The following is a 13,937-nucleotide window of genomic DNA, read 5'->3' on the forward strand; positions in this document are numbered from 1 at the left end:
ATAGGTCACGGCAACTTCAAATTCTTGGGCTTAAGAGATCCTCTTGCCTCAGCCTCCCAAGAGTACTTTTTTTTTTTTTTTTTTTTTTTTTTTTGTGGTTGCAGCCATCATTGTTGTTTGGCGGGCCCGGGCTGCATTTGAACCTGCCAGCTCAGGTGTATGTGGCTGGCACCTTAGCCGCTTAAGCCACAGGCGCAGAGCCCCAAGAGTATTTCTTGATCAGAGAAAGTGATGTAACTGGATGTACATTTTAAAGAGATCTTTTGGCTGGTTGTGGGGGATGGGTTTGGATGTAGGGGAGGGGTGAAGAGAGGGAGCAGAGGAGCCAATTAGAGGGGTGGGGAGGCTGGAGGAGAGATGGTGGCTCAGGACAGTGGGTTGTGTTTGGATGAGGGGTGAATGGGGGGGCCAGGGGCCTTGCAGGTGGACGGGAAGGAATGACGGTTAAAACATTGAGGTGAGCCAAAGTGGACATTGATGCCCTCTACTGCAGGGGGAGCAGATCAGGTGGGGAACAACCTGAGGGGGAATGGAGTTCTCTTCTGAACACATTACTTCTGAGAGGGTTATGGACTTCCATTTAGGTCCTTGAAAAGTTTCTAGGGGTGGCTCACCCCTGTAATCCTAGTTCTCTGGGAGGCTGAGGCAGATGGATTGCCTGAGATCACAGGTTTGAGACCAGCCTGAGCAAGAGCAAGACTGCGTCTCTACAAATAGCCAACTGTGTGGTGGGCGCCTGTAGTCCAGCTACTCGGGAGGCTGAGGCAAGAGAACCGTCTAAGCCCAAGAGCTGGAGGTTGCTGTGAGCTGGGTGACGCCATGGCACTCTACCGAGAGCGATGGAGTGAGACTCCGTCTCTACAAAAATAAAAGAAAGAAGAAAGAAAAGGTTTTAGGGCAGTGGTTTTCAACCTGTGAGTCACGATCCCTTTGGACTGTATTAAAGGTTTGCGGCATTAGGAAGGTTGAGAACCATTGTTCTAGGGGGACCTCTAAGACAAGGGATCTGAGATCTAAAGGACAAGGGGCGGGAGGAGATAGGCATGAGAGAGCTGGAGCCAAGGACCAGAGGAGAGGCCCAGAGGGGCAGAGAGGAGGACTGCTGAGGGAGGGGGTAGCAGCTGAAGTTACAGGAGGGAGGCAGCTACGTCCTGAGCCTCTGAGCCAGGACTGATGCGCCCAGCCCTAGGTGGGAAGAGGGAACCTGGAGATCCTTGTGTATCTCCTTCCTCTTCTGTAGTCATCCAAGTGGCTCCCGGATGGAATTCCTCAGACGTCACTGCTGGGGAGGCCCCGTGCATGCCTGAAGAAGGCACATGCTGGACAGCAGCATACCTGGGTCCTGGGCGGACGGGAAGTGCCAGGGAAAGAAGGAAGTTCCGAGAAGGAGAGGGAGCAGTCAGCATGTGGGTGGGTGGGGAGACTGGAGTTCCAGCTGACCCTGTCCCAGCTGCATCCCAGGTTTCTCAGGCACCCCCAGCCAACGCCTGCTCAGGCGTCCTGCCTCCCAGCCCCTGTAATTATGGCGCTTCCCCATGTGCAGTTTGCTCTCATTCTTGGGCTTCCAGGAGCTACAAGGGAAGAAAGGTGGACATCCCTGTGATTATGAAGATGCCAGATGGGTACTGATTGCTGCAGGGTGTGAAACAAAAGTGGGGTGACCCTGGGTCTGGGTCACTGATAGGGAGAACCAAGCAGCTGGGTCCTGGGCTCTGGGACTAAAATGAGGGACGCTGCCATCAAAGGTTACATGCTAGCCTCCAAACAGGTTTGACCAGTTTGGTTCTGGTTCCTTGTTTCATTGGGCCAGCCTGTCCCCAGAAACTGGCCTCCTCCTCTCCTTCCTCCCCTATAAAGCCTCTGGGGTTCCCAAGCACCCAGACTCAGCCCGCCCCAGCTTTGGGGGCAGGAGACAGCCATGTTGCTGAACTGGAAGCTACTGGGGGTCCTGGTTCTTTGCCTGTATGCTGGAGGTGAGCCGGGAGGTCAGGAGTGCAATTTGGGAGATCAGGGATGGTCACTACAAGTGAGGGTGACCACTGAGAAAGAAGGGGATGGACTGAACGCATGGAGTGAGAGAGATTCTAGGAATTCGCATGAGGGGAAGTGTTAAGGGGTTGCAGGAAGGTGAATTTTGACTCAGAATAAATGTTTTGCTGGCTCAGGTAGTGTGGGGCAAGTACTCATTGGGACCTGTGTTAAGGAAGGTGGGGTCACTGTAGAGGTGGGGTCTGGGTACTGATGGAACCAGGGTATAGAACATGTTGGGGTGCACAGGGAGGCCCAACCAGGTTTCGAGCTTGTTTGTGGAGGTCCTGTCAGTTTAAAGTTGGTCAAGGTAATGGTTCAGATTAGTGGTGATGGTGATGGTCATGTCATTTTAAGATCATTTTAGTATTTGTAAATATTTAGAGAACTCTTTGAGAGAGACTTTTGAGGCCTGTCTGTGGCATCAGCTCTGGCTCCCAGAGAGGCAATGCCTCCTGGGTGTATAGCTGGGGTAGGGGAATGAGGTCTGGCCTTCACCACCCCTTACCTTTCCCTTTCCTCCGCTACAGGCATCTCAGGCAGTGGGGACCACCCCTCTCTCCCACCCACAGAGGCCCAAGAGGAGGAAGGCTCCCCAACATTTCCTCAGGGTCCTCCAGTCCCTGGGGACCCCTGGCCAGGGGCACCCCCTCTCTTTAAGGATCCTCCACCTCCAGGCTCCAATCACCCTTGGAGAGATCCTGAAGCTGGAGTCTGGCCCCCTGAGCCGCCCAGAACTGATCCACCTCAACCTCCCCGGCCTGATGACCCCTGGCCAGCAGGACCCCAGCCCCCAGAAAACCCTTGGCCCCCTGCCCCGGAGGTGGACCACAGAGCTCAGGTGGAGCCAGACCTTGACCCACCCAGGGAAGAGTACAGATAAGGAGATGTCCAGAGCTGCCCCTGCTCCCAGGCATCTCCAGGAGCAGTGCACCCAACCCTGTCTCCATCCTCTGATTTCTCTTAAGTTCTACCCAATTTAGCCCACCTCCCTAAGTCCCTTCCTCATTCCCTCAACACTCAGAAAGTGTTGTTCTCAATATTTTCTGTCACCTCCTGAGACCTATATTTGGCCCTCATATTTCCCCTCTGTTTTTCTCTGAAAGCCTAAGCATACCCTTCTACCTCATGTCCCATCCTCTGCTGCCACCAACTTCCTCCCCATGTTCTCTGCCCTACCCGGGACCTCGGGGCAGGGCTGCTAGCGCTGTGCTCCCGGCTGCCACCTGGCGGCCTACTGCTGGGAACTATCAGTAGACAACGACGGTGCTTCCGTGAAATGGAAAAATAAAAACTGTTTTCTTAATTCTGACTCTCTAGGCTGCTGCTTCTTCACATATAGTCTTTTTTTGTTTGTTTGATTGTTTGGCTGGGGCTGGGTTTGAACCTGCCACCTCCGGTATATGGGGCTGGTGCCCTACTCCTTTGAGCCACAGGCGCCGCCCTCTTCACCTATAGTTAGGTGAGGTTTTTTTGTTTTGTTTTAGAAACAGAGTCTCACTTTATCGACCTCGGTAGAGTGCGGTCGCGTAACAGCTCACAGCAACCTCCAACTCCCGGGCTTAGACGATTGTTTTGCCACAGCCTCCCGAGTACAGGCGCCTGCAACACTGCCCGGCTATTTTGTTGTTGCAGTTTGGCCAGGGTCGGGTTCAAACACGCCACCCTCAGTATATGGGGTTGGCGCCCCATCCACTGAGCCACAGGCACTGCCCTATAGTTAGGTTTTTAATATTCAGTTGCCCTCCTCACAATCCTAAGCTTACAGAGTAATTTGAGTTCCTAGCTTGCCCATACGCAGTGTATAAGGTTGCAGGGCTGCTCAGAAAGAGTTGGACTCAAGGTCAGGCCCTCATCCCTTCTTTCTGTGACCCTAGTATCAAAGAATGAGAAAACACATTCAGTGTCTCTTTAATGGCTTATGATTCGGGTAGCTCTGGTGTATATGCAAACTTTCTCAGAGGCATGCAGGCAGGATACCAATTACCAGATGTATGTACATACGTCTCTTCCTAAAATGAATTTTTGCCCACACTAAGCCTGCCCTTCCTGCAGCTGCCAAACAAAGGTCAAAGAAAAACATAAACCAATCCTTTCTATCTCATTAAGAGATGCATTTTTTTTTGTTGTGGTTGTTTTCTTTTTGAGACAGAGTCTCACTTTGTTGCTCTGGCTAGAGTGTCCTGGTGTCAGCCTAGCTCACAAAAACCTCAAACTCTTGGGCTAAAGCAATCCTCTTGCTTCAGCCTCCCAAGTAGCTGGTACTACAGGCTGCCAGGATGCCCAGCTAATTTTTTCTTTCTTTTCTGTTTTTTTTTTTTTTTTTTTTTGCAGTTTTTGGCCAGAGCTGGGTTTGAGCCCACCACCTCTGGCATATGGGACCAGTGCCTACCCCTTTGAGCCACAGGCACCACCCCCAGCTAATTTTTTCTATTTTTAGTAGAGACCGGGTCTCTAAAAAATAGTCAGGCATTGTGGTGGGCACCTGTAGTCCCAGCTGCTTGGGAGGCTGAGGCAACAGAATCACTTGAGCCCAGGAGTTTGAGGTTGCTGTGAGCTGTGATGCCATGACACTATACCAAGGGTAGCAGTGAGGCTCTGTCTCTCAAAAATAAATAATATAAGATACAAAAAAAAAAAAAGATATACAAGCATTTCATTAAGGTAAAATTCTATAGGGAAAGTGGAATGAAAAAAGGAACTAAAGAGAAAAAGGAACAAGATAAAATTTCTGACTGGTTAAAGGGTTTGTTCACATATTTCTTAAAAGGTTATTGACAGATACAAAAGTGCTAGGGCATTATATTCCATCTGCTACACTTAAAAGTATGTAGTCTCTGACAGACTCGGCATAAAAAATAAAATTTTTTAAATGTGATGATTTTTTTTGTTTGTTTCTGAGACAGAGTTTCTCTCTGTTGCTCAGGGTAGAATCCCGTGGTGTCATAGCTAACAGCAATCTAAAACTCTTGGGCTCAAGCAATCCTCCTGCCTCAGCCTCCCTGAGTAGCTGGGACTACAGGGCGCTGGGCTAGTTTTACAGACGGGGTCTCCTTCTAGCTCAGGCTGGTCTCAAACTCCTGAGCTCAGGCAATTCACTTGCCTTAACCCCCAAGAGTGCTAGGATTACAGGTGTGAGCCACCATGCCTGGCCAAAATGTAATGTGATTTTAAATAAGTATAATTCACTGGAATGCATACTGTTTGCAATACTATTTAAGTTATTACAAATGTTAGATGTTGACTTCTGTGCAAGTGGCATAGTTTTTCAACATCTTTTAAGGGAGCAGTAAAATTCAAAGGGGAGGAGCCCAGAGATCCCGACAGCCTAGTGTCAACTAGGCCGACTAGGGTTGGGGCTGAAGAGGAGCTAAAAGAAATTGAGGGTGCATAACCTTAAAATTCATCTCTAAGGATCCAGTTTGCTTAAGTGGTGAAACACTAAAACCTAGGCAAGAAAGGGAGACCCTATCTCTACTAAAAAAGTAGGGAAAAAAATTAGCCAGGTGTTGTGGTAGGTGCCTGTAGCCCCCGCTACTAGGCAGGCTAAGGCAGAATGATCTCTTGAACCCTGGAGTTTGAGGTTGCTGTGAAATCTCAAACAGAGTGAGACTCTGTCTCCAAAACAAACAAACAAACAACAAAAAAAAACCTACCTGTGGCAAGAGGAGGTAACACTTTGAAGGTGGGAGGATCCCTGAGCCCAGGAATTCAACACTGCAATCTGCAGTGACACAGCCACTCCAGCCTGGGCAACAGAGCAAGATCCTGTCCCATAAAAAAAGAAACAAACAAAATAAAAAACCCTACACATAGTGCAAATGCAACAAAACTAAGCTTAGGGTTTAGGAATAATCTTACAACACATAAGAATTGTAGGGCGAGCCTAGTGTCTACTCAAAGCAGACTGGATTCACCCATTTGTTCATTCCTTATCTTACATCTTTAACATGTTCACCAATGCCAGGTGCCATGGGAGAATATAAGAATATAAAGAATAAAAATATGCTGTTTCCACTTGCAGGAAGCTTAAATTCAGCTGGGAAAGCCAGGCTTTACAGGCAAGGTTAAATAACATCACAGACAGTAAGAATGCATGTAACTACATAATTACTTAAAACACGAGTGAGCACCTTGGCAATAAATGCCATGACTTTAGCATAGTCATGATGAGTTGCAATGGTCAGGGGAGGCTTCCAGGAGAGGACTGGGAGCAGGACCTGGAGGCTGTGTGGCTCGAGGGCAGAGGACAGTCAGGCAAGTGCAGACTGAGACTCACACAAGGTGCAGGCCTGGAAGCCGCCCCCTCTGGGGTGGGGATGGGGGGCTGGCAGCAGACCATTACCTCCCAGACCCGCCCTGTGCACGCTGGGCCGTCTCAGACCTCTACCTTTGAGTGAGCTGTTCTCTATGTCGAATGGCCTTCCTCTTCCTAACTAGTTGTTTGTCTCTCCTCAGGGACACTTCCCTGCGTACCACTGCCCACCCCTCCCCCCCCGCCCCTGGTCACCCTGAAAGTGATGATTTATTTATTCATGTCTCCTCTCCTCCCAGGCCACGAGCCTCTGTGGGCAGAGCCTGTGTCTACACGCTTCTTCTCAGACCTTGGGCCACGTTTGTGCCTACTGACTCCGCTGTGCTGCATCACCCACAGTAGCCCCTTCTGCCTTGCACAGCTGGGACCTTTTCCTGGTGCAGAGTGCTAGAAGCACCTGGAAATTTTTCTCTTCCCCTCCCCCACCTCTGCTCTCCCCCATCCCGACCCCAGCCTTTAACTGATGATAACAAATATGGAGGTATCACTCCTCCAGTCCTGTGATCGGAGTTGTACTCCATGACACCTTGCTTATGTCCTCTTGTCCACTCACTTGTTTGGCTTATTTTTCTTCTTCCCTTCCAGGTCCCACTTCCCCACCCCCTTTCTACTCCTCTCCACCCTCATCTCTTTTGAATACATCTCTTTTCCTTCAATCTTTGTCTCAGCGTCTGCTTCTGGGGAATCAACCTGAGGGGCAAAGTACACTACATACCATTGCAACTACTTTCTACGGCACAGAGGACGCTGTTGCCAAATGCTAAGAATTAAGCTGCAGATAAAGCTCTTTTCAGCCCAAGAGAGAAACAGAGAAGGCCTGGAGAGGTCCAATGACTTATGCAAGGCCATATGGGGGACACAGGGCAGAACTGGAATTTGAATTCAGGCCTGTGCTATGCCAACAACTCTGATTTAAAACACTGCATTATTCCAGCTGTTTATTCTTCTGCATAACCCTGACCGGGAATGCAGTGCCTGGGCCTTCATGGACACTTAATGCGTGTTTTATAACTGCCTGGACTCTTCAATGAACTGCAAATTTGGGCAACAGAAAGTAGATTGAAATGGTTGGAGTAAACAGTTTATCCCTCAGTCCAGCATGGTGGCTCACACCTGTCATCCCAGCACTCTGTGAGGCTGAAGCAGGAAGACTGCTTGCTTTTTTTCTTTTTGAGACTCACTCTGTTGCCCTGGGTAGAGTGCCATGGAGGCATAGCTCACAGCAACCTCCAACTCTTAGGCTTGAGCAATTCTTTTCCGTCAGCCTCCCGAGTAGCTGGGACTACATGTGTGTGCCACTACACCCAGCTGCTTTTTCTATTTTTAGTAGAGGTGGGATCTCCCTCTTGCTCAGGCTGGTCTACAACTCCTGAGCTCAAGCAATCCACCTGCATCAGCCTCCCAGAGTGCTAGGATTACAGACATGAGCCACCTCACCTGGCCCTTTTTTTTTTTTTAAGCAGTTCCGGGCCGGGTTTGAACCCACCAGCCCTGGAGCATGTGGCTGGCGCCCTAACCACTAAGCAATAGGCACCCAGCCATCACCCAGTCCATTTTCTAAAATTCATTATTTATTTAAGGTTAGTTTGAGGGTACAAAGAATTAGGTTATAATGTTTGCATTTGTTTGGTATAGGCCCTGATGTAGTTGTGTTCTGCCCCCAGAAGATGTGCCATATACCCCCACATTGTGCCCCTTCAGTGGGAGCACATCAATCCCCTCCTCCCATCTTGAATTGAATTGAGTTTTTCTCTTGTGTGGGCATGTATTAAATCATCTACTGGCTTCATATTAGTATAAGTACATTGGATACTTGCTTTTCAGGAGGCTGAGGCAGAAGGATCACTTGAATCCAGGGGTTTGAGGTTGTTGTGAGCTAGGTTGATGTCACGGTCATGAAACTCTAGCCTAGGCAACAGACTAAGGCTCGGTTAAAAAAAGAAAAAGTTGGCCTGGCTCCCGTAGCATAGTGGTTACAGCACTGGCCACTGAGGCTGGCGAGTTCGAACCCAGCCTGGGCCAACTAAACAACAATGACAACCGCAACAAAAAAATAGCCGGGCATTGTGGCGGGCGCCTGTAGTCCCAGATACCTGGGAGGCTGAGGCAACAGAATCGCTTAAGCCCAAGAGTTGGAGGTTGCTGTGAGCTATTCTGCCACAGCACTCTATCAAGGGCGACATAGTGAGACTCCATCTCAAAAAATAAAAATAAAATGTTTATACCTGGAGAAGGGAGAGAAATTAGTGGATGCATATAGGTTGGGGAAAAATTAGGGAAAGTCCTTATGCCAGTCTCAGGAGCTCATACTTGAGATTCTCTCTGCTCTGTCTAAGCTGTGCCTGGAGTAGACAGGACGAAAAATGGGATTGGGTGTGCTGTGCCAGGGAGATGTGGGATGGGAGGAAGAAAGAGGTCTGAACCCTTCAAGCCAATGAGATGGAGTTAGTTGGGAAAAGAAAGAAAAAAAAAAATCTTAAAGAAGAGAGAAAGGGAGGAAAAGGAACCGAGTACTTGAAGAGGCCCAGAAAAGCAGGGAGGGCTCTTTATATCCTGCTTCTGTCCTTAGTTCCCCAGCGTTATGCTGGTTTCCATGTCTTTCTCTCCTTGTAAAGGATGAGCAGGGACTGTGTGTGCCTTGTCTGTCTTTGTATCTCTCATTTCTTCTCTCCAAGCAGCTGGCCAAGGAGGCATTCAATAGAACAAATGATTAGCCCCATTTCACAAATAAGGAAACGACTCTGAGAGTGGTAATTCACCTGTCCAAGACTTATCACAAGTGCCAAAGTAAAGAATGGATGCGGGACTGCTTGGCTCCAAACCAGTTCTTCCCAGTCCAACAGAACGAGTGAGTGAGTGGGACAGAGAGGGAGGCATGAGGTCACTGGAGATTTTAATACCTATTAATAGGCAGGGTATTGGCACTCAAATAGGCCATGTTTATTAGCTGGGGAGGAGGTTGAGTGGGCCTGGATGGCATGGAGTGTTAGCACAGAGAAACCCATTGTGCCAGCTTATCCATTCAGATTGGACAATTCCCATTCCTCTCCACCTGCCTTGGCTGACCCCACCTAGGAGTGAATGTGGTGGGAGCATCTTTGATCTCATGTCAACAGGTAGTTGGGAAACCAAACAATAGAATAGGATCACAGACTACAGAACAATACCCTAGGACCTTGAATATGGAAGATAATAAATTCTTGGCCAATGAAAGGAAAGAATCTAGAACTAGTATCATGGTAAAATCTAATTATAGAAGCTGAGTTACCTTGAGAAAGCCTCAGACAAGGCCCTGGCCTTTGGGCAGGAGAGTATCTTTGGAATAGATAGAAGGGATAGTTGTCTGCCCTGCTTTAAAGATCTCTAGGTAGGGAAACTCCAAACAGCTCATGTGTTCATCTGTTTGCCCACACAACCAACGTTTATTGAGCACCTACTGTGTGGGTGCTGGGTGATGGTGACAATCCCAGGAAGCAGTCTCAGTCCTCCCTGCCCTGAAGGAGCTCTGTGTCCAGAGAGGAAAGAAACACATGAATCATGGCAATAAAATGTGATAAAGGTTAAATTAGAGAGGGGTACACCCTGAGGTGGGAGCCGCAGCAGGGAGTCTTAACTCTGCCGTTTCAAATTCATTTGACCAAAAAAGATTTGCTTTGACATATATCCAAGCTCTCTCACTGTAGATGTTTCTACTCTAATCTTTATTAAGAGGTTCCTGGTACTGGTTCAAAAAGTGTTGAATATAAGCCAGACTCACCCGGTAAGGCTTTTCCCCTAAAATCCTCAAAGGCAGTAATCAGTCTTTCCCCCACCAGGTCTTCTCTTTAGCTGCTGGTAGCAGCACAATCTCAACCCCTGTGATAGGGGCAGGCACGATGAGATCATCGGACTGTGACCTGGGTTCTTGTCCCTACTCTGCCATCTGTCTCTGTGTGATCCTGGGATGGGACTTTAGAGAGTTTCTTTTCTTTTCTTTCTTTTTTTTTTTTTTTTAGAGACAGAGTCTCATTTTGTCACCCTCCACAGAGTGCTGTGCCGTCACAGCTCACAGCAACCTCTAGCTTTGGGGTTTAGGTGATTCTCTTGCCTCAGCCTCCCGAGTACTGGGACTACAGGCACCTGCCACAACGCCCGGCTATTTTTTTTTTGTTGCAGTTTGGCGGGGGCCGGGTCTGAACCCGCCACCTCTGGTATATGGGGCCGGCGCCCTAATCGCTGAGCCACAGGCGCCGCCCCTAGGGAGTTTCTCTAATATTCTCTACAAGCGGTTCTCAACTTGTGGGTCGCGACCCACAGGAACTGTATTAAAGGGCCGCGGCTTTAGGAAGGTTGAGAACCACTGCGCGAGTCTACTCACTGTACTGAGAGTCCGAGTGGGTGTTCCCAGCTCTGCCACCAGAGGGCAGCCTAGAGATTCTTCGCGGGCGTTTTCCTCTAGAGCGGTCTTTGCTCTTTCCCTGGCCAAACCAGCATCCTGCGCTCCCGCTTCACCTCCTTGGGGTGACTCTTGTAAGCCAAGCCAGGCCAGTGAGGCGAGGTGAGGCAGGCTCTGAGCCTCGGGAAAATTCAGGCACAGGCTGCTTAGCCACAACCATTCTTACTGCACTACCTCGTTGATGATTTATTGAGTTCCTTCTCTGAGCCAGTGCTGTAGAGCTGTGGTCCCCGACCCCCTAGAGGTGTGGATACAGCTGCGAGTCACATGTCCTCCCAGGGTTTGCCTTCTAGTGGGGGAAGTGAATGACAAACAGTGCACACAGGAAATCTATGATAAGCTGTTACCTAGTGATAAATGCTGCGAAATGGTGTAAGGCAGAGGCAGGAAAGGAAGTGATGGTCTGTGTTAGAAAGTCAAGGAGGGCCCATCTGAGGAGGTGACAGGTGTTCTAGAACTGAATGAAATAAGGGAGGAAGCCAGCCCATAGGACCATCAGGGGACAAGACAAAATTAAATTAAAATTCCAGGGAAAAGTCCCCAAATACTGGCATCATGCTTATCTCCCTAAATTTGTGTCTGCAACTCCAAAGGACAAATAATAACTCCTGTCTCTGAGCGTCATTAAGAAAGTCAAGATAAATCCTGCATGTGCAGACATTTGCAATGTTACCCTCTGTCAAGGAGTTGGCACCATTCTTTGTGGGGATGGTCTAGTACTGGGGTCCATGAAAACAGAGTTGGACCTGAGATGCTGAACCCTCCAAGAGGAGTCTGTGTTTACAGGTCACCTCTGTGTGCTGTGTGATGCCAGGACACACTGGGGAATAGGAGAAGCTCCCTGCCCACGAGCTCTCCCGGAGAAGCAGTGAGACAGCCCAGAAGACAGGAGAGAAGATGGGCCCACGGTGAGCCGGTCTCCAGGAGCTCCAGGGCCACGCCCCACCTAACAGTCTTTCCCGATACAAATCTTTCCAGCCTCTCCCTTGAGCACAATCAAACTGTATCTGGCCCTCTCTCTCACCCTCTTAAGGGAGCTGGGTCTCTCTAATTCTGGGTGACTGATAACAATAAAAAGCATTAATAGCACTAGTGGAAGGAATGACTATTTGATAGGTGCACGTAATGAGCAAACAGTGAGTATTGTTTTCCCTGGCACTTGCTCTGCAGAACAGAGAAAAAAAATATTATTGTTACTCTGAGAGCTAATCACAGCCTCTGTATGCGCCTCCTCATAAGACAAGAGGGCTGGTGGCCAAATCAGATGCGACTTAAACAAAGCAATGGAGGCTTGGGCTCAGGGAGCATGACTGTGCCTCAGCTGACTCCCTGTTGCTTTCAGGAAGGAGAATTGAAAGGAAAAGAATGGTTGGGGGAGGGGGGGCAGATAGCCCGGTGGGCAGAGCCTCCATCTGCCAAATTCTTCCTCTGTTGAGATTCAAGGTCTGAAGATACTGCTGGTTCTCATCCCCGTCCTGATGCCTATGAGCCCTGAGTCCCATGGAGGGGCCAGCAGGGATCCCAGAAGGGTGAGGCCCAGGCATGGGAAGAGTGGAAAGTGGAGGCTGACCCAGCCAAGCCCTAGGAGGCCAGTTGTAGAGAAAGGGATGAACCGGGGAGCCCAGCAGGGAGGAGAGAGGGAAGACTAGGGGCCTAGAGCTGAGTATGTCTACACCATCAAATATTCTGAGGAAGGGGATGGGGTGTGGACTGCTCCCCAGAGCAGGGATTCTCAGCTAGGAGCAACACATAATGCTGTAGTGGGAGCACCTAGCAGAACCCTCCAGGGGATGTTTCAAGTACACAGCACCATCTTACCCCGCCCTTAGCATAAGATTAATGCTTTGTCTGGGGGAAGTCCCAGTGCTCCCTCGTCACAGCCATGTGAGCTCTGCTATTTGTTAATGGAAGAGTGTTGCATCCCTCAAAAACAAACACAAAAGGGAGATGATCCAGTGGAGAGAAGAGTGGCCCAGGGAGACAGTCACCCATGAGGAATGAGGGCAGGACAGATAGGCCCATGAGTGAGAGAGGACAGGGAGTCGTGTGAGTGGCTGTGTCAGAGCCAAGAGGGACACGTGACCCTCCCCTCTACCCCTCAGTGTACTCCCGGGACCCGAGGGAACTTTGCACATATTAGGTGTGGTTGGGTGGGGCAGAAGGCACAGAAACCAGGGAGGAGGGAGATGTGTCCCCAGTAAGATAAAAGAGGAAGTATGGCCTGACACATTCATTTTTCTTTTTTTAAGAGGTAGCGTCTCACTTTGTCACCCTTGGTAGAATGCTGTGGTGTCACAGCTCACAGCAACCTCCAGCTCTTGGACTTAGGCGATTCTCTTGCCTCAGCCTCCCAAGTAGCTGGGACTACCGGGGCCCACCACAATGCCCAGCTATTTTTTTGTTGCAGTTTGGCTGGGGCTGGGTTCAAATCCACCATCCTTGGTATATGGGGCCAGTGCCCTACCCACTGAGCCACAGGCGCTGCCCAGATGACATCTTTTTTTTTTTTTTGGCCAGGGCCAGGTTTGAACTGCCACCAACAGTATATGGGGCTGGCGTCCTACTCTTAGAGCCACAGGTGCTGTCCCCACATTCGTTTATTCTTTTATTCCAAAATATCACCAAGCACCTACCATGGCTAAGTGTGGAAGACTCCGTGAACACGTTTGTGCTTTGCCCACTCCACGGAGTAGGTCCGGGGGAAGAAGGTTTCTGTCACTCTTGAAGCCATGGGGATGCCGCAGTGTCCATTTGAGAAGAGGGCAAAGAAGCCAGGGCCAGCAGAATGCGGAGTCCACTCTTGGTGGCCCTGCCCCAGGGAAGAAACCGCAGTGAGTGGGCCTTCCAAGGGGAAGGCAGGGAAGTAGGGACTAACGCTGAGCAAGGGGTTCGGCCAGTCCCATGAGAGCCCCTGAGTTAAGGAGGGTCCCTCCCCGCAGAGATAGGTAGCCGCTCCCACGTACAGATTCACCCTCTCTGTCTATGCCCTTGGTCACCGAGGAACCAAGTGAACAGTGTGGGTGACTCAAGGCCACCCCTCCCCACTACAGGAAAAACAACCCAGAGGACATACCCTGCTGGGTGGGCCAGGAGCGTCAGCTTCCACACGAGGGAGAGGAGGGCGGTGTATGACTGGAGAGATGAGTCCGCACAGGTAGC

At 49.8% G+C, this 13,937-nt stretch overlaps 1 protein-coding gene across 1 annotated transcript; it reads left to right on the forward strand.

Moving 5' to 3' along the window:
• The first annotated feature begins 1,184 nt into the window (after positions 1–1,184).
• Positions 1,185–3,811, forward strand: PSORS1C2 (psoriasis susceptibility 1 candidate 2). The gene is made up of 2 exons (XM_053602861.1): positions 1,185–1,973; positions 2,559–3,811. Exons 1-2 carry the CDS (start codon positions 1,919–1,921, stop codon positions 2,909–2,911), a joined length of 408 nt encoding a protein of 135 aa, XP_053458836.1. The 5' UTR covers positions 1,185–1,918; the 3' UTR covers positions 2,912–3,811.
• The last annotated feature ends 10,126 nt before the right edge of the window (positions 3,812–13,937 follow it).

This window comes from Nycticebus coucang, chromosome 9 (genome assembly GCF_027406575.1).
Source record: "Nycticebus coucang isolate mNycCou1 chromosome 9, mNycCou1.pri, whole genome shotgun sequence".
NCBI lineage: Eukaryota > Metazoa > Chordata > Mammalia > Primates > Lorisidae > Nycticebus > Nycticebus coucang.

What these genes read in the sequence shown, in the direction of transcription:
- PSORS1C2 (XM_053602861.1), top strand. Translation starts at nt 1,919, where the DNA reads ATGTTGCTGAACTGGAAGCTACTGGGGGTCCTGGTTCTTTGCCTGTAT. An exon ending in TCTTTGCCTGTATGCTGGAG is followed by an intron (nt 1,974 to 2,558) that starts GTGAGCCGGGAG and finishes CCTCCGCTACAG; the next exon opens with GCATCTCAGGCAGTGGGGAC.